The sequence below is a fragment of the Venturia canescens genome, chromosome 4 (genome assembly GCF_019457755.1).
Source record: "Venturia canescens isolate UGA chromosome 4, ASM1945775v1, whole genome shotgun sequence".
Classification (NCBI taxonomy): domain Eukaryota; kingdom Metazoa; phylum Arthropoda; class Insecta; order Hymenoptera; family Ichneumonidae; genus Venturia; species Venturia canescens.
In genome coordinates, this window is record NC_057424.1 from 2,829,028 (window position 1) to 2,855,158 (window position 26,131).

At 36.2% G+C, this 26,131-nt stretch overlaps 1 protein-coding gene across 4 annotated transcripts in view; it reads right to left on the reverse strand.

The window, feature by feature from the left end:
- Positions 1-4,983: 4,983 nt before the first annotated feature.
- rl (Mitogen-activated protein kinase rl) overlaps positions 4,984-26,131 on the reverse strand; it is a 232,849-nt gene continuing 211,701 nt past the window's right edge. For all 4 annotated transcript variants that reach the window (XR_006260526.1, XR_006260527.1, XM_043415804.1 and 1 more), the window contains one exon: positions 4,984-5,538. Coding sequence is in view for 1 of the 4 variants with exons in the window: in XM_043415804.1 (XP_043271739.1) it covers positions 5,455-5,538 (84 nt within the window). In the remaining 3 variants the exon portion in view is untranslated. The remainder of the gene's footprint in view (positions 5,539-26,131) is intronic.

Sequence of the window (26,131 nt, forward strand, 5' to 3'; positions counted from 1 at the left end):
TTCTCTTTTTCTTTTTTAATTTCTTTTTCTATTATTTCTTCCTCAACAATTATCTCACCACCTTTAACTTCCCCATTTACTTCATTTTCAATTTCTCCCATAACTTCTTCATCTTTAATTTCCTTTTTTAATTCTTCTTCAATCACTTCACTGTCTTTTTCTTCAACAACATCTTCCTCAACTTCATCTTCATCAATAACTTCTTCATTTTTAATTTCTCTTTTGTTTTCTTCATTCTCTTCCTTAACTTCATTCTCATTTTCATTTATTATGTCTTCTTTAACCACGACATTACTCTCTTTTTCTCTAATTTCTAACTCTCCAATTTTTTCTTTTTCAATTTTTTTCACCGCGGGAATTATTTCAATTTCTTCATTGTATTTGACCTGGAGAGACATCTCTCCCAGGTCTATTAAACTTTTTAAGGGTTGTAGGGCATCTACCCCTAGCAACACATCCCTAATTAAGCCAGGCACAATTAAATATTTCACATAAGTTTTGATTTTTCCAATTTCTGTAACAGCCATAATCTGATGCTTTATTTTAGTCATTTTACCTTTGATTGCCTCTTTTACCGTAACTCCTGTTACCGGTAAAAGAGGACAATTTTTTAAAACTTCTCTATTTTCAAGGAAGAACTCCTCCGAAATCGTAGTCACTTTAGAACCAGAATCTATAAGTGCAGTGACCGGAATCCCCTCGATTTTCGCGCAAATCTCTGGGCATTCTATAATCGGGACTGCTTCCCCATCAAGAGACTCGGTAGAGTCTCGGGACAAGTACATTGACAGCCCTGTCGTCTGCTGGCCTGAGGCTCTCGCCGAGACTATATTTTCTCTGAATAAAACGATTCGCGGTGGTGGGGGTAAAATTGGCATGTGACTTTCTTTAATTGCAAAGCTCATGAGTTATGTACGGCTTTGAAAATTAAACTTTTAGCTAATTAAGAAGTTCTCTGTCGAATGAGTCCAAAATCAGCATGCTCGGTGTCGTAATTTCTGAGAAAAAACTTTGCACGGGCTTAAGATTATGCAAAAGTTACTAACACATTCAGGATTTTACGTATCTGTATACGCGTACTCCAACCGCTACAAACATAGGCCTCTTGGCCCCCATGATCACCAATCCCTGGTGAGAGAAATTTTGTTGCAACCAATGAAGAGTGAGAGAATTTTTGGGCCAATGACATTCAAGAAAAAGAGCAAGGAAGTTTGGCGGAAAGCTAAGGAGCTCGAGAGCTCGAAAGTACTCGAAAGTCACCAGCTGAAGTTTCACGTCATGTTGACATTTGGGGTTATGATGTTATGAAGTGCGTGCGGGAAAATAAAAATAATTTTCACGTCATCTAACGAAGGGCATATTGATATTTATTTTGTTAAAACTTGTGGAATACTAAACCGGTATAAAAGCGGCCGCGTAAATGTAGACTGTGATCTGTGTGTGAAAATAAAAAATATAAAAAAATGCCCGATGCATATGTCAACGAAACTTTTCAAGATTTCATTATTTCGTTCGATTGGAAATAAGTGTCAACTGAGATAATCTTTCAATTAAACCAGAGTGCGCGGAATATTGTGCAGTGTAAATATATCATCAGTTGCGTGATTATATATCATGTGTAATAATGTAGGTTATATATACGAGTGCCCTTTGATAGCTGTGTGGTAATAACGAACCGGCCGGGGTTTGATGTTGTGCGGGACAAATGTAACAAACGTTCGCATAGTTAGTGAATAATATAAATAAGGCAAATCAGTTTATCAAAAATAGGTCTGGAAGTTGTAAGGAAAAATGTTCGTCAACTTAAAACGTCAAATTTTCTTTTTGCGATATGAAATATTATGGTTGATAATTAATAAATCAAGAACACACGGAACTGTTAGTGTATAATGTGAGAAACTCCAATCGAATAAATGTTTTCTAATTTATTTCTTGTGTCAACATTATTTTTGAATATTCCCATATTTTTTTTCCTATTGAGTTTGGCTCTGCTCTTTCCGATCTTTGTTTTGACTCCATCGGTTTGCAGCGGATCGATACATATTATTAATTGGTTGCCTAATATGTGTCCTATGATTTTCTACTATTTCTTCATGCTGATTGTGGTAACGTGATTCAAGAGGTTTCCAATTATGATCATCAATCGCACATTTTGTACATCAGATTCTGTAAACAGTTTCTGGTCTTGATATAAATGTAGTTATTCTTTTTCCACCTGGTCTGTCGAGTAATAAATTTTGAAACTTGTTCCAAAAAGTCTTTGGATGCATTTTTTGCTGATAATATGAAAAGTTGAATCTTCGGAATGCGGTAGGCAAACACAAATATTGACAACAATACTTATGAAATGACGTGTATGTTGAGTATTCCTATTCTGCAAACTGCAAATGTGGAATTATTGGTGAAAACATTCATTACGATAAGTGTACAGTTGCTCAGTTTTCGATGCGATTAAGTATAATACCTGCCAACATCATGGAAACCTACAGAATTTCTGAATGTTATGTGCGCTATGTCATTTCAATGTAACATCATGACTTCTAACAACTTTCCACTCTAATACTATAGATTTGGATCATTGAAATACAGCAAAAATCTGCAAACTATAAAATTTATATACTGTGCCATTCATATTATTTTTTGACTATCGCCGTAACATAAATATGAAGTGAAAAATTCATTACAAAAGTTTTCAGTTGCCCATTTATGGATGGATTTGAAATTGCTGTCTTCCAAACTCATTGCGCAGATACATTGAATCGCAGCAGATACCTGCGAACTTGGAAATTTCTGTGCATAAGTATATGTGCTAAGTATCACCCCCTATCTTTGATTATGGTAATATGTAATGGAACTTTGTTCAGCAAGTTTTAAAGTATTTCTTTTCAAATAGTATTAAAGTTTGTATTACTGCGGTATGGAGCGAATACCTTCAAACTTTGATATTTTTGTGTCGCAGCATGTGTGCCAATTATTTAAATTTTTTACTCCAACCGTAACATGTAATTTCAAAAATTCATCACAAAAGTTTTCAGCTTTACTAATTATCTTAATTTTCCTTTTTCTAAATTCTATGCTAAATTTCTGAATTTCCTAATTTATTTCTAAATTATCCTGAAATGAAATTGTTTTCCTCCACAAGCAATGCAGGTACCTTAAACGTCTTTGAATTCCGTTGCTTTGTTGAATCAAGTACGCTCAGTTTTTTTTACTTCTTTGAATTCTGACATAATAAATGTTTCCGGGTGCCTTTATTCTGCAACTATCAAACTGTACATAATTGGATCTCCGCGGCCACTTGCAAACTTTGGAAATATATTTCATCGGGAGCATGTTTTGGATGACACGAAAATGTCTAGATTCAGAATGCAAAAACGACATTTAAAATTGGCCAATTCTGTTGGATTCGTTGTGTCTTGAATTTGATCTATCTTTCCTCTTTTCCTTTCTTTTCACTAACGTTATAAGCCGGAAATCATATCTCAGCCCGCAACAAGCATTGCTACATGCTCTTGAGTTTCCAATGGACAAAACATATTAGAAGACAAGGAGAAAAATCACCAAAGTCCAAGAACAAACCTCTATTGAAATATTTCCAGTACAATTTTGACGAAATTTAGGTCTTTTTTCGTGGAAACCAACGTTATAAGCCGAAAATCATATCACGACCTACAACCTGCTTTTCACCGTGCTCTTTGGCACCATTGAGATTAAAAACCATGAAAGGCACAACGAAACACGATTTGTAAATAATGCTTCCCATTCGACGATTACTAGAAATTTATAAGAAGTCACTAAAATGCCGGTGGTTCTCAACATCAACCAACGAAAGATTTTACTATTTCACGTAGTCAACAATTTCCACATGGGCTTGAAACGTAACGACGACGTTAAATAACGATGTTTCGTTATCGCATTCTCTAACGTCGAGGTAACGCTATTTGGAGTTACGTAATCATACAGTAGTTATCCGTTTGTCGTTACACTCGGCAGATGTCGCTATTGTTATCATAACGTTTTAATTCGTTATAGGCATAACGAGTTACAGAATCCCGCTACTGCTGTCTTCTTACCTTCGCTCTCCACGTGGCTGGGCATCATTGCCTCCATTTGTGGTCTGTGTAAAAAACGTATTAATGAATAAATAGAGAATTTGTTTGGATTTGTTTTTTTTTATTTTTTTGTTTGATTAAATAAAATATGTTTAAATAAAAAATGCATTCATTAAAATGTATCTAACCTAACCAAATCATTATTTGCAGTGAACCTGCAAAAAAAAAATGTGTGCTGGGACATGCAGTAGAAGTGAAACTTCAACGGACAAGAGGAAAAACGAATCGCAATGGACAAGTGGAAAAACGAATGGCAACGGATAAGTGGTAAAACGAATCACAACGGACTAGTGACAAAACGAATCGCAACAAAATTTTAACTCGAAGTTTTACGGGCTGATTTTCAATTTGGACAAGTACAGTACAATCTGCCGGTAAAACTTTACGTTAAAATTTTGTTGCGATTCGTTTTGCCACTAGTCCGTTGCGATTTATTTTTCCACTTGTCCGTTGCCAATCGTTTTTCCACTTGTCCGTTTTGATTCATTTTTTTTCTTAATCGAAATGCTCATTGGTCTTAACCATTTCATAGTTATCAGATATTGTCATGGCTCTTCGTGTTTTGGTGCAAATATGTACGCATAAAATAACAGTAATGACTGGTTCTGGATTATTACAAAATAAAATGGAGGTAACAGTTTTTCCTTCAGAAGAAAATCGTTGTATCCGAAGCTAAATTAAAACAGTTGGATTTATTGACCATGTTCAATTATGGCCTCTATTCACAGCCAAGCGCCGCAGTAAAACGACTACACGAGAGCTGCTGCGAATTTACGGCGGCATTAAGACAATAAATAAACCTGACAAATCCCTGCATAATTCGAATTTCAAACAAGAGGTATGTGACATTTAAATAAATTTTCCTTCGTCATTTAACATTTTCTTTCTACTGTTTGTTCTTTTATTATGAACTCAATATAAGTGAAAAAAGTTCCACCATAAAAATAATTCCGTAAAAACTATAATAGCTTGAATAATTAATCAAGGACTATAACAGAGAAGAAAGAGCTTCGAAAGAGTACGAATCGTTGAGTAAACAATGAAATTTAGTTTGTCGATAAAGACAGAATTTTCTTTTGAAGTGATCACAAATTGTCCTTTTTACAAACTTACAGTAGTCCGGAGAAAAAAAACGTTTATCAATGTTTTCAGTCACTTCATTAATACATTTTCACATACAACATTTGGACTTAAACTAGCTATATTTGTGCTTTGTTCTTCTTCGTGTGTACTTAATAACTCATGTGGTGGGACGATGTTTGTATTGTTTTTTGACGTTTGATGATGAAAACCAAGGACAATGTAGTCGCGGTTTCACTCTCCAGCAATACCTTCCGATATATTATTTATTTCTCGTTTGCAGAACTTGACATTGAGCTCCACTCATTTTATCTTGTAACTCGGCTTCGACAATGTGACACCGTATCTGCAAAAAAAGTTATAACAAACCATCAAGAAATTCATTTATATTCAATTCTCACGCGATATTGTTTTTCTGACGGTTTCCATTAGTGAAAATAGATTGATTTATGTCCAGCGCATTTTGCGCCAAAATCATGTATTGAACAAAAAAACGAAAAATATCACGTCATGAATTTTGTCTGTTAACAATCGTTCTGTTACCAAGCATGCTTAAGTACAACAGCGACAGGCGCTATACAAGAAATTTCCTCAACTCGGTAGCAATGAGTCTATTCCAATACCAATAAACTTTTTATAGCAGGGATGCTAGGATGTGGAGAGGTAAGGAACTCGGGGCAGCGAGGAAATGGAGGGGAAGTGGAAATACAGAGATTGCTTAGACAATGTATACTGCTGACCAAATGTACATTGCAAGCTATCAAGAGATTCGGTAGAGTCGCGGGGCAAGTATATTGACAGCCCTGTCGTCTGTTGGTTCGAGGCTCGCCGAGACTATACGTTCTCTCAATGAAACGATTCGCGGTGGTAGGGGTAAAATTGGCATGTGAATTTGTTTAATTACGATGCTCAAAAGCTATTTCGCAACTTAAAAATGGAACACCAACACTTTTTGCTATGAGAACAAAAAAAATGTTTGCTTCCCGATTTTCGAGAAAAAAAAGGAAAAATCGACAAGTGGCTTGAGCACTATATAAATTTTTTTTTTAATCTGAAAATTTGGGAATCTTACTTTTCTTTAATATGGGACTTCCGTTTCCGGTGACAGTGGGAAACAGTGGGGAATAGTAAGGTGCGGGAATTAAAGGGAAAGGGCGCAAAAGAGGCTGTGCGGGAAAAAAGGTGAGAGTGGAAAGGGGGGTAAGAGCCGAGGCGAGAGAAGAGACGGCAAAGGGGTGACGGGGGTAAGTTGGGGAGAAGTAAAAAACAGGGATAAAAACGGGGACTTGGAGAGGAAAAGGGAGAGGATGGGCCAGTGGATGGAAAGAGCTGGGGGGGGAGAGGGTGGTGATAGGGGGTGATATGAATGTGAGAACCGGCAAAGGAGGCGGAAGGGGGGAAGGATGGGAAGTAGGGGAGAGGGAAACGGTGAGGAGGTCAAAAGATGAGATAGAGACGAAGGAAGGGAAAGAATGGTGTAAGTTTGTGACGGAGAGAGGATGGAGGATAGTGAATGGAAGTGTGGAGGGCGATAGGGAGGGTGAGTGGACGTTTGTGGGGGGAAGGGGTAAGTCGGTAATTGATTACGTGATAGTGGGGGAGTAAGTATGGGAAAGAGTTAAGAAAATGGAGGTGGTGAGCAGGGTGGACTCGGACCTCATGCCGGTCGTAGTATGGCTGAAGGGGAGGGAGGGGAGAAAAGGCGGGGGAAGGAAAAAGGAGGGGAAGAGGAAGGAGGAGAGAGGAGTGTGGACGGAGAGGGGAGTGGAAAAGTTTCAAGAGGAGTTTGGGAGGTGGGAGTGGGAGACGGAGAGCGTGGAAGAGGGATGGGAGGAAATGAGGGAGAGAATAAAGAGAGCGATGAGGAAGTCAGAGGAAGAGAGAGTAGAGGAGAGGAGGGGGGGTTGGTGGGATGAGGAATGCGGAAGGGCGAAGGAGGAGGCGAGGAGGGAATTAGAGAGGTGGAAGAGGGAGGGCAGGGAAGAGGAAAGGTACAGGCAAGAGAAGAGGAAGTTCAGGAGAATGTGCGAAGAAAAGAAAAAGAAGGAGAGGGAAAGATGGGAAAGAGAGATAGAAGGGATAAGGACGGAAGGTTAGGTATGGGAGGTGGTAAATAGGGGAAGGAAGAAGAGAAAGGGGGTGAATAAAAAGATAAGGAGGGAGGAATGGGATAGATACTTCAGAGAAGGGCTGAGAGGGGTAACAGAAAGAAAAGTGAGACGGGGGGAAAAAAGAAGGGAAGGAGAGGAAGGGGAGGAAGGGGAGATAACAACGGAAGAGGTGAAGAAGGCAATAAGGAAATTGAAGGACAAAAAGGAGGTGGGGGAGGATGGGATCCCGAACGAAGTGTGGAAGTACGGGGGGGAGAGGGTGGTGAATAGTTTGAAGAGGATGTGTGAAAATGTGTGGAAAGGGGAGGGGTGGCCGGAAGGTTGGAAGGAAGGGATAGTGGTGCCAGTGGTAAAGAAGGGGGAAGGGAAGAGGGTGGAGGAATACAGGGGGGTAACGTTAACGCAGACGGCGTACAAGGTATACGTAGGGATGCTGGCAGAAAGATTGAGGAAGGAGGTGGAAGAGGAAGGTATGATGCCAAGCAGTCAGGCAGGTTTCAGGGAAGGTATGGGAACGATGGACAACGTGTACGTGCTGAATTATGTGATAAATAGGGAAATAACGGAAAGGAGGGGGAAGTTGGTGTTGTTGTTCGTGGATTTGAAGGCGGCTTTCGACTCGGTAGATAGGACGAAGTTGGTGGAGAGTATGAGGAAGAGAGGGGTGAGGGAGGGGCTAACGGAGAGGTGTGAGGAGGTGATGAAGGAGACGTATGCGAGGGTGAAGGTGGGAGAGGAGAAAGGGGAAAAGTTTTGGACGGAGAAAGGGGTGAGGCAGGGGTGTCCTCTGAGTCCGAAGCTGTTCACTCTGCTGATGGCTGATTTGGACGAGGAGCTAGAGAAAGGGAGGTGGGGAGGGGTGAAGCTAAGGGGTGGGGGGAAAGTGTACTCTCTGGCGTATGCGGATGACGTGGTATTGTTGGCGAAGGACGAAGATGAAATGAAGGGGATGATGAGGACGCTGGAGAGATACATAGAAGAGAAAGGGCTGGAGGTGAATACGGGAAAAACGAAGGTGATGAGGTGCAGTGTGGGAGGGGGAAGAAAAAGGAAGGTGGTATGGCAATGGGGGGGAGAAAGGATTGAAGAGGTAAGTAGGTACACGTACCTGGGTTACGTGGTGAGGGCGAATGGAAGTCGGGATGAGCACGTAGAGGAGAGGGTGATGAAGGCGGCGAAGATAATGGGGAAGGTTTGGGGGATAGGGAATAGAAGGTTTGGTGACGATTGGGGAAGGAGAATTTGGCTGTTTGACAAATTAGTGTGGTCAGTAGTTTGTTATGGAGTAGAGATATGGGGGTGGAAGGGTAGGAAGATAGTTGAGAGGCTGCAGGAAAGATTTTTAAGATGGGTGCTGGGGGTGTCGAGAAAGGTAGTTTTACTTAAGGATGGGATGGAATGAGGAGGAGGTGGAGAGAAGATGGACGTGGGGGGAGATGAGGGGGGAGGATATAGTGAGGGCAGAGAGAGAAAGGCAGGAAGTGGGGAGATGGGAGGAAATAATAAAGTCAAGAAGCAATAGGGATTACAAATTTGTTAAGGAAAGAGGGGTGCCGGGGTACTTAAGAAAGGGATGGAGCGAGGAGAGATGGGGAGGGTAGCAAGGTTCAGGCTAGGGGACGAGATGAGAGGGGGGAAGTACTGGGAGGAAAGTGATAGGAGATATCAAGAGACTCGGTAGAGTCTCGGGACAAGTACATTGACAGCCCTGTCGTCTGCTGGCCTGAGGCTCTCGCCGAGACTATATTTTCTCTGAATAAAACGATTCGCGGTGGTGGGGGTAAAATTGGCATGTGACTTTCTTTAATTGCAAAGCTCATGAGTTATGTACGGCTTTGAAAATTGAACTTTTAGCTAATTGAGAAGTTCTCTGTCGAATGAGTCCAAAATCAGCATGCTCGGTGTCGTAATTTCTGAGAAAAAACTTTGCACGGGCTTAAGATTATGCAAAAGTTACTAACACATTCAGGATTTTACGTATCTGTATACGCGTACTCCAACCGCTACAAACATAGGCCTCTTGGCCCCCATGATCACCAATCCCTCGTGAGAGAAATTTTGTTGCAACCAATGAAGAGTGAGAGAATTTTTGGGCCAATGACATTCAAGAAAAAGAGCAAGGAAGTTTGGCGGAAAGCTAAGGAGCTCGAGAGCTCGAAAGTACTCGAAAGTCATCAGCTGAAGTTTCACGTCATGTTGACATTTGGGGTTATGATGTTATGAAGTGCGTGCGGGAAAATAAAAATAATTTCCACGTCATCTAACGAAGTGCATATTGATATTTATTTTGTTAAAACTTATGGAATACTAAACCGGTATAAAAGCGGCCGCGTAAATGTAGACTGTGATCTGTGTGTGAAAATAAAAAATATAAAAAAATGCGCGATGCATATGTCAACGAAACTTTTCAAGATTTCATTATTTCGTTCGATTGGAAATAAGTGTCAACTGAGATAATCTTTCAATTAAACCAGAGTGCGCGGAATATTGTGCAGTGTAAATATATCATCAGTTGCGTGATTATATATCATGTGTAATAATGTAGGTTATATATACGAGTGCCCTTTGATAGCTGTGTGGTAATAACGAACCGGCCGGGGTTTGATGTTGTGCGGGACAAATGTAACAAACGTTCGCATAGTTAGTGAATAATATAAATAAGGCAAATCAGTTTATCAAAAATAGGTCTGGAAGTTGTAAGAAAAAATGTTCGTCAACCTAAAACGTCAAATTTTCTTTTTGCGATATGAAATATTATGGTTGATAATTAATAAATCAAGAACACACTCAACTGTTAGTGTATAATGTGAGAAACTCCAATCGAATAAATGTTTTCTAATTTATTTCTTGTGTCAACATTATTTTTGAATATTCCCATATTTTTTTTCCTATTGAGTTTGGCTCTGCTCTTTCCGATCCTTGTTTTGACTCCATCGGTTTGCAGCGGATCGATACATATTATTAATTGGTTGCTTAATATGTGTCCTATGATTTTCTACAATTTCTTCATGCTGATTGTGGTAACGTGATTCAAGAGGTTTCCAATTATGATCATCAATCGCACATTTTGTACATCAGATTCTGTAAACAGTTTCTGGTCTTGATATAAGTGTAGTTACTCTTTTTCCACCTGGTCTGTCGAGTAATAAATTTTGAAACTTGTTCCAAAAAGTCTTTGGATGCATTTTTTGCTGATAATATGAAAAGTTGAATCTTCGGAATGCGGTAGGCAAACACAAATATTGACAACAATACTTATGAAATGACGTGTATGTTGAGTATTCCTATTCTGCAAACTGCAAATGTGGAATTATTGGTGAAAACATTCATTATGATAAGTGTACAGTTGCTCAGTTTTCGATGCGATTAAGTATAATACCTGCCAACATCATGGAAACCTACAGAATTTCTGAATGTTATGTGCGCTATGTCATTTTAATGTAACATCATGACTTCTAACAACTTTCCACTCTAATACTATAGATTTGGATCATTGAAATACAGCAAAAATCTGCAAACCATAAAATTTATATACTGTGCCATTCATTTTATTTTTTGACTCGCACCGTAACATAAATATCAAGTGAAAAATTCATTACACAAGTCTTCAGTTGCTCATTTATGGATGGATTTGAAATTGCTGTCTTCCAAACTCATTGCGCAGATACATTGAATCGCAGCAGATACCTGCGAACTTGGAAATTTCTGTGGATAAGTATATGTGCTAAGTATCACCCCCTATCTTTGATTATGGTAATATGTAATGGAACTTTGCTCAGCAAGTTTTAAAGTATTTCTTTTCAAATAGTATTAAAGTTTGTATTACTGCGGGATGGAGCGAATACCTTCAAACTTTGATATTTTTGTGTCGCAGCATGTGTGCCAATTATTTAAATTTTTTACTCCAACCGTAACATGTAATTTCAAAAATTCATCACAAAAGTTTTCAGCTTTACGAATTATCTTAATTTTCCTTTTTCTAAATTCTATGCTAAATTTCTGAATTTCCTAATTTATTTCTAAATTATCCTGAAATGAAATTGTTTTCCTCCACAACCAATGCAGGTACCTTAAACGTCTTTGAATTCCGTTGCTCTGTCGAATCAAGTACGCTCAGTTTTTTTTACTTCTTTGAATTCTGACATAATAAATGTTTCCGGGTGCCTTTTTTCTGTAACTATCAAACTGTAGATAATTGGATCTCCGCGGCCACTTGCAAACTTTGGAAATATATTTCATCGGGGGCATGTTTGTTTTGGATGACACGAAAATGTCTAGATTCAGAATGCAAAAACGACATTTAAAAATGGCTAATTCTGTTGGATTCGTTGTGTCTTGAATTTGATCTATCTTTTCTCTTTTCCTTTCTTTTCACTAACGTTATAAGCCGGAAATCATATCTCAGCCCGCAACAAGCATTGCTACATGCTCTTGAGTTTCCAATGGACAAAACATATTAGAAGACAAGGAGAAAAATCACCAAAGTCCAAGAACAAACCTCTATTGAAATATTTCCAGTACAATTTTGACGAAATTTAGGTCTTTTTTCGTGGAAACCAACGTTATAAGCCGAAAATCATATCACGACCTACAACCTGCTTTTCACCGTGCTCTTTGGTTCCTAATTGACAAAACATATTAGAGTATAAGGAAAAAAATCGCCAAAGTCCAAGGAGAGACCTGTGACGAAATATTTTCAGTACAATTTGGATGAAAAATAGGTCTTTTTTCGTAGAAACCAACGTTATAAGCCGAAAATCATATCTCGGCCTCCAACTCGCTTTCCATCGTGCTCTTTGGTTCCTAATTGACAAACCATATTAAGGTACAAGGAAAACAATCGCCAAAGTCCAAGAACAAACCTGTGACGAAATATTTCCAGTTCAATTTTTACGAAAAATAAGTCTTTTTTAGCGAAACCCAACGTTATAAGCCGAAAGTCATATCCCGGCCTCCAACCCGCTTTCGACCGTGCTCTTGTGTTCCTGATTGACAAAACATATTAGAGTACAAGGAAAAAAATCGCCAAAGTCCAAGAACAGACCTGTGACGAAATATTTCCAGTTCAATTTTTACGAAAAATAGGTCTTTTTTCGTGGAAACCTACGCTATAAGCCGAAAATCATATCCCGGCCTCCAACCCGCTTGCGGCCGTGCTCTTGGGTTCCTAATTGACAAAACATATTAGAGTACAAGGGGAAAAATCGCCAAAGTCCGAGGACAGACCTGTGACGAAATATGTCCAGTACAATTTTGACGAAAAATAGGTCTTTTTTTGTGAAAACCAACGTTATAAGCCGAAAATCATAAATAATTCATACAAATTTAAAGTAAAATCCTATAGTCATCTGAACATAAATAAGGAACTTTTGAGAAAAAAGACGTGATATCAAACCATAAACTTCCCCTAGGAAAAAAAAGGTTGGGACAAGTACATTGATGGTCCCTCGTTTCCTGATAATTCCATCCATATAAAAAACTTTAAAAATATTTTCTTTTTAAATTTTCGAAAAAATGATTTTATAAAAAAAAATACAGAACAATTCGAAAAAAATTTCACAAATCTTGAAAAAACATTATCTGTAAAAAAAACTAATCTGCATCTATTTTTTAAAGTGTCAAAAGAATCAAATAACAAGTAAAAAATAAAAAACCGAAAAATCGCGCTTGAAATCATTTTGGAAACCGATGCCTCATTCATCTTATTTGATTCGAACAGCTAAGTCAATTGAAAAAAATTCCATCTAATTTACGTGCAGCATTAAAATTTATTATATCAATTCGAGGCCAAAGTATTTTCTAATGAATTGAAAAAAGTTACCACTTGAGTTACGTGCAGCACTAAAATTTATGATATCAATCGAAGGACAAGTAATTTATGAGTAACTCCAAATTTCAACATTATGGAGTTGTTCTAAGAAGCTTTTAAATTCAAAAAAATCACATGCAAGCTAGTCATTTCTTACTCTATGGTGGCAAAGACTTATAAGAAAATCGATTCTTTTCAGACTTTCAGGAGCTTCTGATATTATTCACAATATTCGACGTCGATTGGATCGATACAAATTATGTTTAAATATGAGTTAAAAGTACTTGTCCGGCCCATCACCATTCATTCAAATAAAAATCAATCATAAAAAAACGAAATTGTACGGCAGAATCCGGTTAAAAATTTATTGACATGCGATTTATTATTAGTTTAATGTTCTTAATAATAGTATAGGTTAGTTATACGGAATGAAATTCGTTCGCTGGAAAAAATGAGAAGTAAAAATTGCCGTCATTCCAATACCAACTGGGGAGTTATTTTTGGAAGCTTGAACATATTTAATGTGCAAAATGTTTTTTATTTATCGATGCACAATAACATCCCTTGTATAGTACAGAACAATTCGTTTCCATTCTTATTCAATTAGTGCAATTAAGGGAATATTACTTGAAGATAACTCTCTAAATTCGCTCTGCATGAATATTTGTGCTCGATCAGTTCTAGAGAAGCCCTGATTTTTATTTGAATAAACAATTTTAATGGAAAGTGATGGGCCGGACAAGTACTTTTAACTCATATTTAAACATAATTTGTATCGATCCAATCAACGTCGAATATTGTGAATAATATCAGAAGCTCCTGAAAGTCTGAAAAGAATCGATTTTCTTATAAGTCTTTGCCACCATAGAATAAGAAATGACTAGCTTGCAAGTGATTTTTTTGGATTTAAAAGCTTCTTAGAACAATTCCATAATGCTGAAATTTGGAGTTACTCATAAATTACTTGTCCTTCCATTGATATCATAAATTTTAGTGCTGCACGTAACTCAAATGGTAACTTTTTTCAATTTATTAGAAAATACTTGGCCTCGAATTGATATAATAAATTTTAATGCTGCACGTAAATTAGATGGAATTTTTTTAAATTGATTTAGCCCTTCGAATTAAATAAGAAGAATGAGGCATCGGTTGCCAAAATGATTTCAAGCACGATTTTTCGTTTTTTATTTTTTACTTGTTATTTGATTCTTTTAACACTTTAAACAATATATACAATTTAGTTTTTTTTAAAGATAATGTTTTTTCAAGATTTGTGAATTTTTTTCGAATTGTTCTGTATTTTTTTTATAAAATAATTTTTTTGCCCATTTTTTATAAAAATTTTATTTTAAAGTTTGTTTTGTGGATAGACTTACCTTATCGAATTAAAAATAAAATTAATCACTTTGTTAACTTGAAATAAAATTTCACACAATCCTCAATTCCTGCTTCAAAACATACTATTAATTGGTCGCCTAATATATGTCCTATAATTTTCTACTATTTCTTCATGTTGATTGTGGTAACGTGATTCAAGAGGTTTCCAACTATGTGATCATCAATCGCAGATTTTGTACATCAGATTCTCAAAACAGTTTCTGGTCTTGATATAAATGTAGTTATTCTTTTTCCACCTGGTCTGTCGAGTAATCAATCTTGAAACTTGTTCCAAAAAGTGTTTGGATGCTTTTTTTGCTGATAATATGAAAAGTTGAATCTTCGGAATGCGGTAGGCAAACACAAATATTGACAACAATACTTATGAAATGACGTGTATGTTGAGTATTCCTATTCTGCAAACTGCAAATGTGGAATTATTGGTGAAAACATTCATTACGATAAGTGTACAGTTGCTCAGTTTTCGATGCGATTAAGTATAATACCTGCCAACATCATGGAAACCTACAGAATTTCTGAATGTTATGTGCGCTATGTCATTTTAATGTAACATCATGACTTCTAACAACTTTTCACTCTAATACTATAGATTTGGATCATTGAAATATAGCAAAAATCTGCTTACCATGAAATTTATATACTGTGCCATTTATTTTACTTTTTGACTATCACCGTAACATAAATATGAAGTGAAAAATTCATTACAAAAGTCTTTAGTTGCTCATTCATGGATGGATTTGAAATTGCTGTCTTCCAAACTCATTACGCAGATACATTGAATCGCAGCAGATACCTGCGAACTTTGAAATTTCTGTGCATCAAGAGACTCGGTAGAGTCTCGGGACAAGTACATTGACAGCCCTGTCGTTTGCTGGCCCGAGGCTCGCCGAGTATACTTTCTCTGAATAAAACGATTCGCGGTGGTAGGGGTAAAACTGGCATATCATTTTCTAAAATTGCAGAGCTCAGGAGATGTTTTATAAATCAAAAATTGGTTTGGAGACTAATTTTCAAAATCGCTTTCGAATGAGCACGAAACCAACACGATCGGTAGCGTAAATGCTGAGAAAAAACTTTGCACAGGCTCAAGATTATGCAAAAGTTACTAAAACATTTATGGATTTACCGTGTCTGTACAGAACACCATCAAAGGTCTCTTGATGCCAGCTATAACCCATTTCTATGAAAGCTCGGATCCCGGGATCCCGGCTACAGAAATAATGAGTTATGATTGGTCAGGACACTCGCTGTACCGTTCCAGCGGAATAAAGTTTATGAATATATACCTATATATACAATGCCATCAGTCAGCCGTCAGTTTTTGATGTTATAACAAACGGATTTTCGACATTACGAAGTGCGGGGTGAAAAAAAAAATTTTTCATCTAATAAAGTGTTCAATATCTATTTATTTTATTAAAAATAGTGGTATGTGGTGTCATACATGCAGTGTATTACGAAAACCAGACATATAGTGACTTTGGCGTGATATATATTGTTCAACCAATAAATTTTTAACCGGATTCTGCCGTACAATTTCGTTTTTTTATGATTGATTTTTATTTGAATGAATAGTGATGGGCCGGACAAGTACTTTTAACTCATATTTAAACATAATTTGTATCGATCCAATCGACGTCGAATATTGTGAATAATATCAGAAGCTCCTGAAAGTCTGAAAAGAATCGATTTTCTTATAAGTCTTTGCCACCATAGAGTAAGAAATGACTAGCTTGCAAGTGATTTTTTTGGATTTAAAAGCTTCTTAGAACAATTCCATAATGCTGAAATTTGGAGTTACTCATAAATTACTTGTCCTTCGATTGATATCATAAATTTTAGTGCTGCACGTAACTCAAGTGGTATCTTTTTCAATTCATTAGGAAATACTTGGCCTCGAATTGATATAATAAATTTTAATGTTGCACGTAAATTAGATGGAATTTTTTTCAATTGATTTAGCTGTTCGAATAAAATAAGAAGAATAAGGCATCGGTTTCCAAAATGATTTCAAGCGCGATTTTTCGGTTTTTTATTTTTTACTTGTTATTTGATTCTTTTGACACTTAAAAAAATAGATGCAGATTAGTTTTTTTTACAGATAATGTTTTTTCAAGATTTGTGAAAATTTTTTCGAATTGTTCTGTATTTTTTTTTATAAAATCATTTTTTCGAAAATTTAAAAAGAAAATATTTTTAAAGTTTTTTATATGGATGGAATTATCAGGAAACGAGGGACCATCAATGTACTTGTCCCAACCTTTTTTTTCCTAGGGGAAGTTTATGGTTTGATATCACGTCTTTTTTCTCAAAAGTTCCTTATTTATGTTCAGATGACTATAGGATTTTACTTTAAATTTGTATGAATTATTTATGATTTTCGGCTTATAACGTTGGTTTTCACAAAAAAAGACCTATTTTTCGTAAAAATTGAACTGGAAATATTTCGTCACAGGTCTGTTCTTGGACTTTGGCGATTTTTTTCCTTGTACTCTAATATGTTTTGTCAATCAGGAACACAAGAGCACGGTCGAAAGCGGGTTGGAGGCCGGGATATGATTTTCGGCTTATAACGTTGGGTTCCGCTAAAAAAGACTTATTTTTCGTAAAAATTGAACTGGAAATATTTCGTCACAGGTTTGTTCTTGGACTTTGGCGATTGTTTTCCTTGTACCTTAATATGTTTTGTCAATTAGGAACCAAAGAGCACGATGGAAAGCGAGTTGGAGGCCGAGATATGATTTTCGGCTTATAACGTTGGTTTCCACGAAGAAAGACCTATTTTTCGTAAAAATTGAACTGGAAATATTTCGTCACAGGTCTGTTCTTGGACTTTGGCGATTGTTTTCCTTGTACCTTAATATGTTTTGTCAATTAGGAACCAAAGAGCACGGTGAAAAGCAGGTTGTAGGTCGTGATATGATTTTCGGCTTATAACGTTGGTTTTCACAAAAAAAGACCTATTTTTCGTCAAAATTGTACTGGACATATTTCGTCACAGGTCTGTCCTCGGACTTTGGCGATTTTTCCCCTTGTACTCTAATATGTTTTGTCAATTAGGAACCCAAGAGCACGGCCGCAAGCGGGTTGGAGGCCGGGATATGATTTTCGGCTTATAGCGTAGGTTTCCACGAAGAAAGACCTATTTTTCGTAAAAATTGAACTGGAAATATTTCGTCACAGGTCTGTTCTTGGACTTTGGCGATTGTTTTCCTTGTACCTTAATATGTTTTGTCAATTAGGAACCAAAGAGCACGGTGAAAAGCAGGTTGTAGGTCGTGATATGATTTTCGGCTTATAACGTTGGTTTCCACGAAAAAAGACCTAAATTTCGTCAAAATTGTACTGGAAATATTTCAATAGAGGTTTGTTCTTGGACTTTGGTGATTTTTCTCCTTGTCTTCTAATATGTTTTGTCCATTGGAAACTCAAGAGCATGTAGCAATGCTTGTTGCGGGCTGAGATATGATTTCCGGCTTATAACGTTAGTGAAAAGAAAGGAAAAGAGGAAAGATAGATCAAATTCAAGACACAACGAATCCAACAGAATTGGCCAATTTTAAATGTCGTTTTTGCATTCTGAATCTAGACATTTTCGTGTCATCCAAAACATGCTCCCGATGAAATATATTTCCAAAGTTTGCAAGTGGCCCCGGAGATCCAATTATGTACAGTTTGATAGTTGCAGAATAAAGGCACCCGGAAACATTTATTATGTCAGAATTCAAAGAAGTAAAAAAAACTGAGCGTACTTGATTCAACAAAGCAACGGAATTCAAAGACGTTTAAGGTACCTGCATTGCTTGTGGAGGAAAACAATTTCATTTCAGGATAATTTAGAAATCAATTAGGAAATTCAGAAATTTAGCATAGAATTTAGAAAAAGGAAAATTAAGATAATTAGTAAAGCTGAAAACTTTTGTGATGATTTTTTGAAATTACATGTTACGGTTGGAGTAAAAAATTTAAATAATTGGCACACATGCTGCGACACAAAAATATCAAAGTTTGAAGGTATTCGCTCCATCCCGCAGTAATACAAACTTTAATACTATTTGAAAAGAAATACTTTAAAACTTGCTGAACAAAGTTCCATTACATATCACCATAATCAAAGATAGGGGGTGATACTTAGCACATATACTTATCCACAGAAATTTCCAAGTTCGCAGGTATCTGCTGCGATTCAATGTATCTGCGCAATGAGTTTGGAAGACAGCAATTTCAAATCCATCCATAAATGAGCAACTGAAGACTTTTGTAATGAATTTTTCACTTGATATTTATGTTACGGTGCGAGTCAAAAAATAAAATGAATGGCACAGTATATAAATTTTATGGTTTGCAGATTTTTGCTGTATTTCAATGATCCAAATCTATAGTATTAGAGTGGAAAGTTGTTAGAAGTCATGATGTTACATTAAAATGACATAGCGCACATAACATTCAAAAATTCTGTAGGTTTCCATGATGTTGGCAGGTGTTATACTTAATCGCATCGAAAACTGAGCAACTGTACACTTATCGTAATGAATGTTTTCACCAATAATTCCACATTTGCAGTTTGCAGAATAGGAATACTCAACATACACGTCATTTCATAAGTATTGTTGTCAATATTTGTGTTTGCCTACCGCATTCCGAAGATTCAACTTTTCATATTATCAGCAAAAAAAGCATCCAAAGACTTTTTGGAACAAGTTTCAAAATTTATTACTCGACAGACCAGGTGGAAAAAGAGTAACTACACTTATATCAAGACCAGAAACTGTTTACAGAATCTGATGTACAAAATGTGCGATTGATGATCATAATTGGAAACCTCTTGAATCACGTTACCACAATCAGCATGAAGAAATAGTAGAAAATCATAGGACACATATTAAGCAACCAATTAATAATATGTATCGATCCGCTGCAAACCGATGGAGTCAAAACAAGGATCGGAAAGAGCAGAGCCAAACTCGATAGGAAAAAAAATATGGGAATATTCAAAAATAATGTTGACACAAGAAATAAATTAGAAAACATTTATTCGATTGGAGTTTCTCACATTATACACTAACAGTTGAGTGTGTTCTTGATTTATTAATTATCAACCATAATATTTCATATCGCAAAAAAAAAATTTGACGTTTTAGGTCGACGAACATTTTTCCTTACAACTTCCAGACCTATTTTTGATAAACTGATTTGCCTTATTTATATTATTCACTAACTATGCGAACGTTTGTTACATTTGTCCCGCACAACATCAAACCCCGGCCGGTTCGTTATTACCACACAGCTATCAAAGGGCACTCGTGTATATAACCTACATTATTACACATGATATATAATCACGCAACTGATGATATATTTACACTGCACAATATTCCGCGCACTCTGGTTTAATTGAAAGATTATCTCAGTTGACACTTATTTCCAATCGAACGAAATAATGAAATCTTGAAAAGTTTCGTTGACATATGCATCGCGCATTTTTTTATATTTTTTATTTTCACACACAGATCACAGTCTACATTTACGCGGCCGCTTTTATACCGGTTTAGTATTCCACAAGTTTTAACAAAATAAATATCAATATGCCCTTCGTTAGATGACGTGAAAATTATTTTTATTTTCCCGCACGCACTTCATAACATCATAACCCCAAATGTCAACATGACGTGAAACTTCAGCTGGTGACTTTCGAGTACTTTCGAGCTCTCGAGCTCCTTAGCTTTCCGCCAAACTTCCTTGCTCTTTTTCTTGAATGTCATTGGCCCAAAAATTCTCTCACTCTTCATTGGTTGCAACAAAATTTCTCTCACCAGGGATTGGTGATCATGGGGGCCAAGAGGCCTATGTTTGTAGCGGTTGGAGTACGCGTATACAGATACGTAAAATCCTGAATGTGTTAGTAACTTTTGCATAATCTTAAGCCCGTGCAAAGTTTTTTCTCAGAAATTACGACACCGAGCATGCTGATTTTGGACTCACTCGACAGAGAACTTCTCAATTAGCTAAAAGTTCAATTTTCAAAGCCGTACATAACTCATGAGCTTTGCAATTAAAGAAAGTCACATGCCAATTTTACCCCCACCACCGCGAATCGTTTTATTCAGAGAAAATATAGTCTCGGCGAGAGCCTCAGGCCAGCAGACGACAGGGCTGTCAATGTACTTGTCCCGAGACTCTACCGAGTCTCTTGATCTGTATGAAAAATACAAGAAAATTGAAACGAATCGTTTGAGAAAACGCAAAAATATTTGTTATAACATGTAATTTTGAAAAACTATTTTTTTGCAAAGTACATTCACCCTTTCTTTTGGAAGGACGACAAGAATAGTTATCTGTAGCTACACGTTTTTTAATCTCATAATTTATAGCTAAATACACAGAAAAAAAGAAATAAATTATGCGAGGTAGCCATTTAATTTTTTTTGAGAGTGAACAAATTTTATTAGATTTATAATTCCATGGATTACTAACACTTTTTGCTATGAAAGCAAAAAAAAAAATTTTTTCTTCGCAATTTTTTAGAAAAAAACCAGGAAAATATCGAAAAGTGGCTTGAGCACTATCCAAAAGAATTTTTAAAAATCTGAAATTTTGGGAAAATTACTTTTTTTTGATGTACTAACGATTTTCGTTGGAGCTCCGAGAAAAAAAAATATCGATTTTTTTGCATCACCCTAATGTACACACTGTTTTGTGTTTTTGCGGAAAAAGTTTCTATTTTTTTTTTGTTTAAACCTTATAACTTTGGAAATAATGGACCGAAAGAAGGTTTTTTTTTAATCTTGAATTGTTATGGCACTTTTCGAAAAAAAGCATCTAAAAAATAGATGATATTCATTTTCTTGACTGTTCTGCGGCGTGAAGCAAAAAACGGTCGATTTTAATAAGAGGGATATTTGAAAGTTTTTTTTTAAATATCCTTCAAAAAACTTTGATAAATTTAGCTATTTTTGAGACTAGTTTAATAATGACAAAATTATTTTCCATATTTTTTCTTTTTTTCTACAAGTTTTTTCAAAGACTTAACATTTTATGGGAATGAATGAAAAAAATATTTCGATTCGGATAAATTTTTCGAAAATAGAAAAAAAAAATTACAAATGGTCGGAACGTCGATTTAACAATAAGAAAAACTGATAAGATCAAGGTCGGTCACTGTGGTAACCCACCAAGGTGGCCCACTGTGGTGACCAACTATGACAGAATAGATTGACCATGATTACATCAGAAGCTTCTTTCCGGAAAAACACAAAACAGTGTATCCATACTGATTCGCCATCCCACCAATTTTTTAGTGGTTTGTAGATAGATAAAAACAAAAACCTCCGAAATTTTTAGCTATCTGAAAAGAGTCTCTCTCAATGAAAAAAAAAAAAATTTAGTTTGGTCGAAATTTACACGAAAATTAACGGGGACGGTAAAGAAAGCCGTTCCATTAGAGAATGTGTACAAAAAATAAAATTTTCTTTCGTTATATTTTTTATATGTCATTATTAATTTTCAATTCAAAGAGAACGGAAAAACAAAAACTGTGAGTAAAATTGAGCAGTTAAAGATATAAAATTATTTATAGATATTTCTAAAACTTTAAACGACATAATGAAAATGTATGATATCATTTTGAGATGATAAAAAAAAAATTGGGGTGGACCACTTGATATGAAATACCCCATTGTATTTTTATTGGAGGTATTTTTTTAGACAGATGATTTTTTTATGCACACATCACGGGATCCCACGATCATTATCAACTACTTGACAATGTAAATCCTCTCTTCCACACTCTGATCGTCGCTAGGAACCACCATCATTCGCACCTCACCGTTCAATCTTCCCTGTGTTACGTCCAGAAGGGACGAACGTAAACGGGAAATTTATTTAGTTTTCGCTGCCACCAACCTACACAAAGTGTAGGATTTTTGAAATGTGAAATATTTAGTAGATATTTTGTTTGGTCTAAATGAAATTGAAATAATTGGATAATTATGGGAATAACCGAAATATTGCAATCTTCAAGTGATTAAGTAATCGAAATAATTTAAGAAATAACGAAGGAGTACCTATATGGTCCCGTACGGGCCCCGAATCAGGAGATTGGGTCGCTCAGATAATTATTAACCGGGAAATGAGATTTATTGACAAGGTATGGAAACAAATGGTTCGACGAGAACAGAAAAATATGTGAAAAGTATGCGAAAAGAAAAGATATAAAAAGGTTTACAATTTGAATGAATCGAGGTACGATTTTGAAGACGGAAACAACCGTGAATTAACATTAACTCCAACTTACTCTCTTACACGAACGGGAACAATTCTCCCGTTCCGCTCCGCACACAATAACCGCGCCTTCAGTTGACGCGCGGTTCTCACACAAGCACAAAATTAACTTGGTTTAGGAAGAATGACAAATGGAGAAATAAGCTTAATTAAATGGTGCACACAAAAGTCTGCAAGACTCGGCAAGAGAACGTTCGTGAGGCAAAGGGCAATGTGTTGCTCACTACACGTTTGTTGACGGAACCCAGACTTATAATCTCTATGCGTTAAAAACTCAAAAAATCGCAACGAATTATAAATTTCAATGTCGTTAAATAACGACAGGATTTCAACGACTAAGGCATTCGAATCTTTTTTTCAGACAACGCTATATTGATAGATTGGAATAATTAAATCTAACATAAGGTGGTCATTCCGTATGGCAGCCAGAATTTCTGGGTTTTTTCGCGATTATATAGCGACAAGGAAAAAAAATGTATCCTTTTGAAATTTAAAGAAATTGTTCATTGGTATTTAAACTTTATGACAGAATTTTTTAACTCTGATGTCTCGGATTAATTCGGTGTAAAATTAGTCCACAGGATCCCATATGCTTCTCCATGATCTCCACGATTCCCGGGGGTTCCGTTTATCTGCGATCAAAAAACCAAGGAGCGTATTGATTAGTAAAGCAGTGGTTATCACCTGAATTAAAATCATACAAAAATATTAAAAATTGAAGGATTTTTCTGTTTTGAAACACCTGATTTCAATTTTTCAAAATGTTGCATAGCTCGATAATCCGTCAATTTTTAATATTTCTGTATGATTTTAGTTAGGCGATAGCCACTGCTTTACAAATCAAAACGCTCCTTGGTTTTTTGATCGCAGATAAACGGAACCCCCGGGAATAGTGAAGATCATGGAGAAGCATATGGGATCCTGTGAACTAATTTTACACCGAATTAATCCGAGACATCAGAGTTAAAAAATTCTGTCATAAAATTTAAATACCAGTGAACAATTTCTTTAAATTTCGAGTCTATGTTTTTTCTCGCCGCGAAAAAATCACAAAAAAACCCCAAAAAATGCGCTTGCCACACGGGGTGAACCTCTCAAGCCGAATCAGTTTCTTTGAAAATAAAAATCGTTTCATTATACATCCAAGTTGTTTCAGGTATTTACATTGTTGTGCCCGTACATCGCACTCATTAAAACAAAATAAGCACTCTCAGCGCAAACGCAGGAATGGTGAAATATCGATGCTCCCGAACGAGCGCATCGACCCTCGATGTCAACATCGAAACTTCCAGAACGAAATCTAGGTTATATTCGCACGAGAAGGGGAAAACCCCCAAATCTATAAAATTATCGACTAACCCAAAATTCGACAGTCTTTGACGAGAATTGTAACGATTGGTCTCGAGGCAATAAAACCTCGAATTTGTAACTTCTTAAATAAACTTATTGTTAACTTGTTGTAAAAGTATCGAGTTGGAGTTCAGCTCTTTTGGCCTAAATCCCTTAAATACTCGTCCTTGATAACTCGTCCCTTCGCGACGGTCTTCGCGGACACAACAACATACACACACGCGGACATATTTTATTTCGAACTCAAATTTTACTTTGTTGGAATTGAAATGAAAACTCTCCGTGATTATCAATTTAGTCTGTTTTATGAATAAAAAAAAAATCCACCAAAAAACGAAAAAAATACGGATTTCCTCAGTTTTGATTTGCCAGTAGAAATTTTGTAATCAAGCACTTTCGAATAATTTGTCATGCGTTTACAGGCAATGCGTTTATACTTCTTTTCTATATTGTTCTAGTCCCTCGCTCTCCTTCGTCATTGCTGTTTTGGGTTATTTTATTATATATTCTCTAATAACAAACATCGACAAGTTTGATGATACATTCAGAGAGAGAGAGAGAGAAAGAGAGAGAGAGAGAGCTGATGAGAAAGAGCGGAGACATGGATTTTTTTTCTAATATTTCAGAATCCGGATTACATCTCAAGATATATATAGAAAAAATCTCCAACCTTTCTAAATATTTTATACCATCAATCCGTACGTTGTTGACAATTTTCGGTTTATTTTCCATCACATAACACTTTTGGATTCCTCGGCCTTTATTTCTCTCTTATTCTTCTTCCCTTTTTTTTCACCACTTTCATTAAAATATTGTCCTGTTTTTATCGATTTTCTACGGAACCGGAAAAAATTGGAACAGTGTCGATGAATTGTCACGTTCGCGATCTTTATAACCTCATCTAGTTAGCATTTAAACAACACGCCATACGTCATATCATAACGGAAATATATAGGTATATACTTGTATTATGGCACCAAAAAAACAATATAATGGTATATAAAATGTATTATGGCATCAGATTTGTCACTAAATAAAACAAATAAATATCAAAAATGTGTGCGAAAATCCGAGACTATTTTTTGATGCAATTAAAAAATAAATAATTAATATCTCTTCAATGCGTTGAGCTACAGAGCTCGAAGAGGTCGCAAACGAAAGACAAAAAAAATCAAGAGACGCGGTAGCGGCTCGACGCCAAGTATTAAAAGGAAAAACTGCAGCGCAAAAGAAAAGCCAGCGCGAGCCCTGCCGCTACTCTTATATACGCGAATATGCCGGTTTTATGACGTCCCAGAATTTTCAAACGGCTCTCACAAACAAACCATTTCATGAAAGAATTTGAAAATTGGTGACGATTTTTTTTCGATTTTTCCCTTTCCATTGGTATTTGTTGCAAGTAAATCCGTCCAGTCGATCCTGAGATATGTAACGTTAGTGATTTAAAATCCATCGTTTCGGGAACTTTAATTTCTGAGAGACAGACGGGCGTAAGTTCAGCATGTTTACATTTGGACTTATGTCCTTTGCGGGACTGGTATACATTTCTCGGCTCTCTTGTCACGCACTACGCTGAACGCGGCTACCCCCTCTCCTTGTGCGTCGCCGAGCGAGAGAGACAGAGAATGTGCGCACAGCGGGGGCAATACCAGCTCCTGGTTTACGCATAACATATGTATATATTTATATCATATATATTTTATTTATTAATATTAATTAATAATAAAATATTATTGTAATAAGTATTTTATTATATTTATTATATAATATAATATATATATTATATTATACAATATCAAGAGACGCGGTAGCGGCTCGACGCCAAGTATTAAAAGGAAAATCAGCAGCGCGCAAAGAAAAAGCCAGCGCGAGCCCTGCCGCACTCTTATATACGCGAATATGCCGATTTTTGACGTCACGGAGTTTTCAAACGGCGCTTGCGGACAAACCATATTATTAAAAAATCTAAAAATTGGTGAGAATTTTTTTTC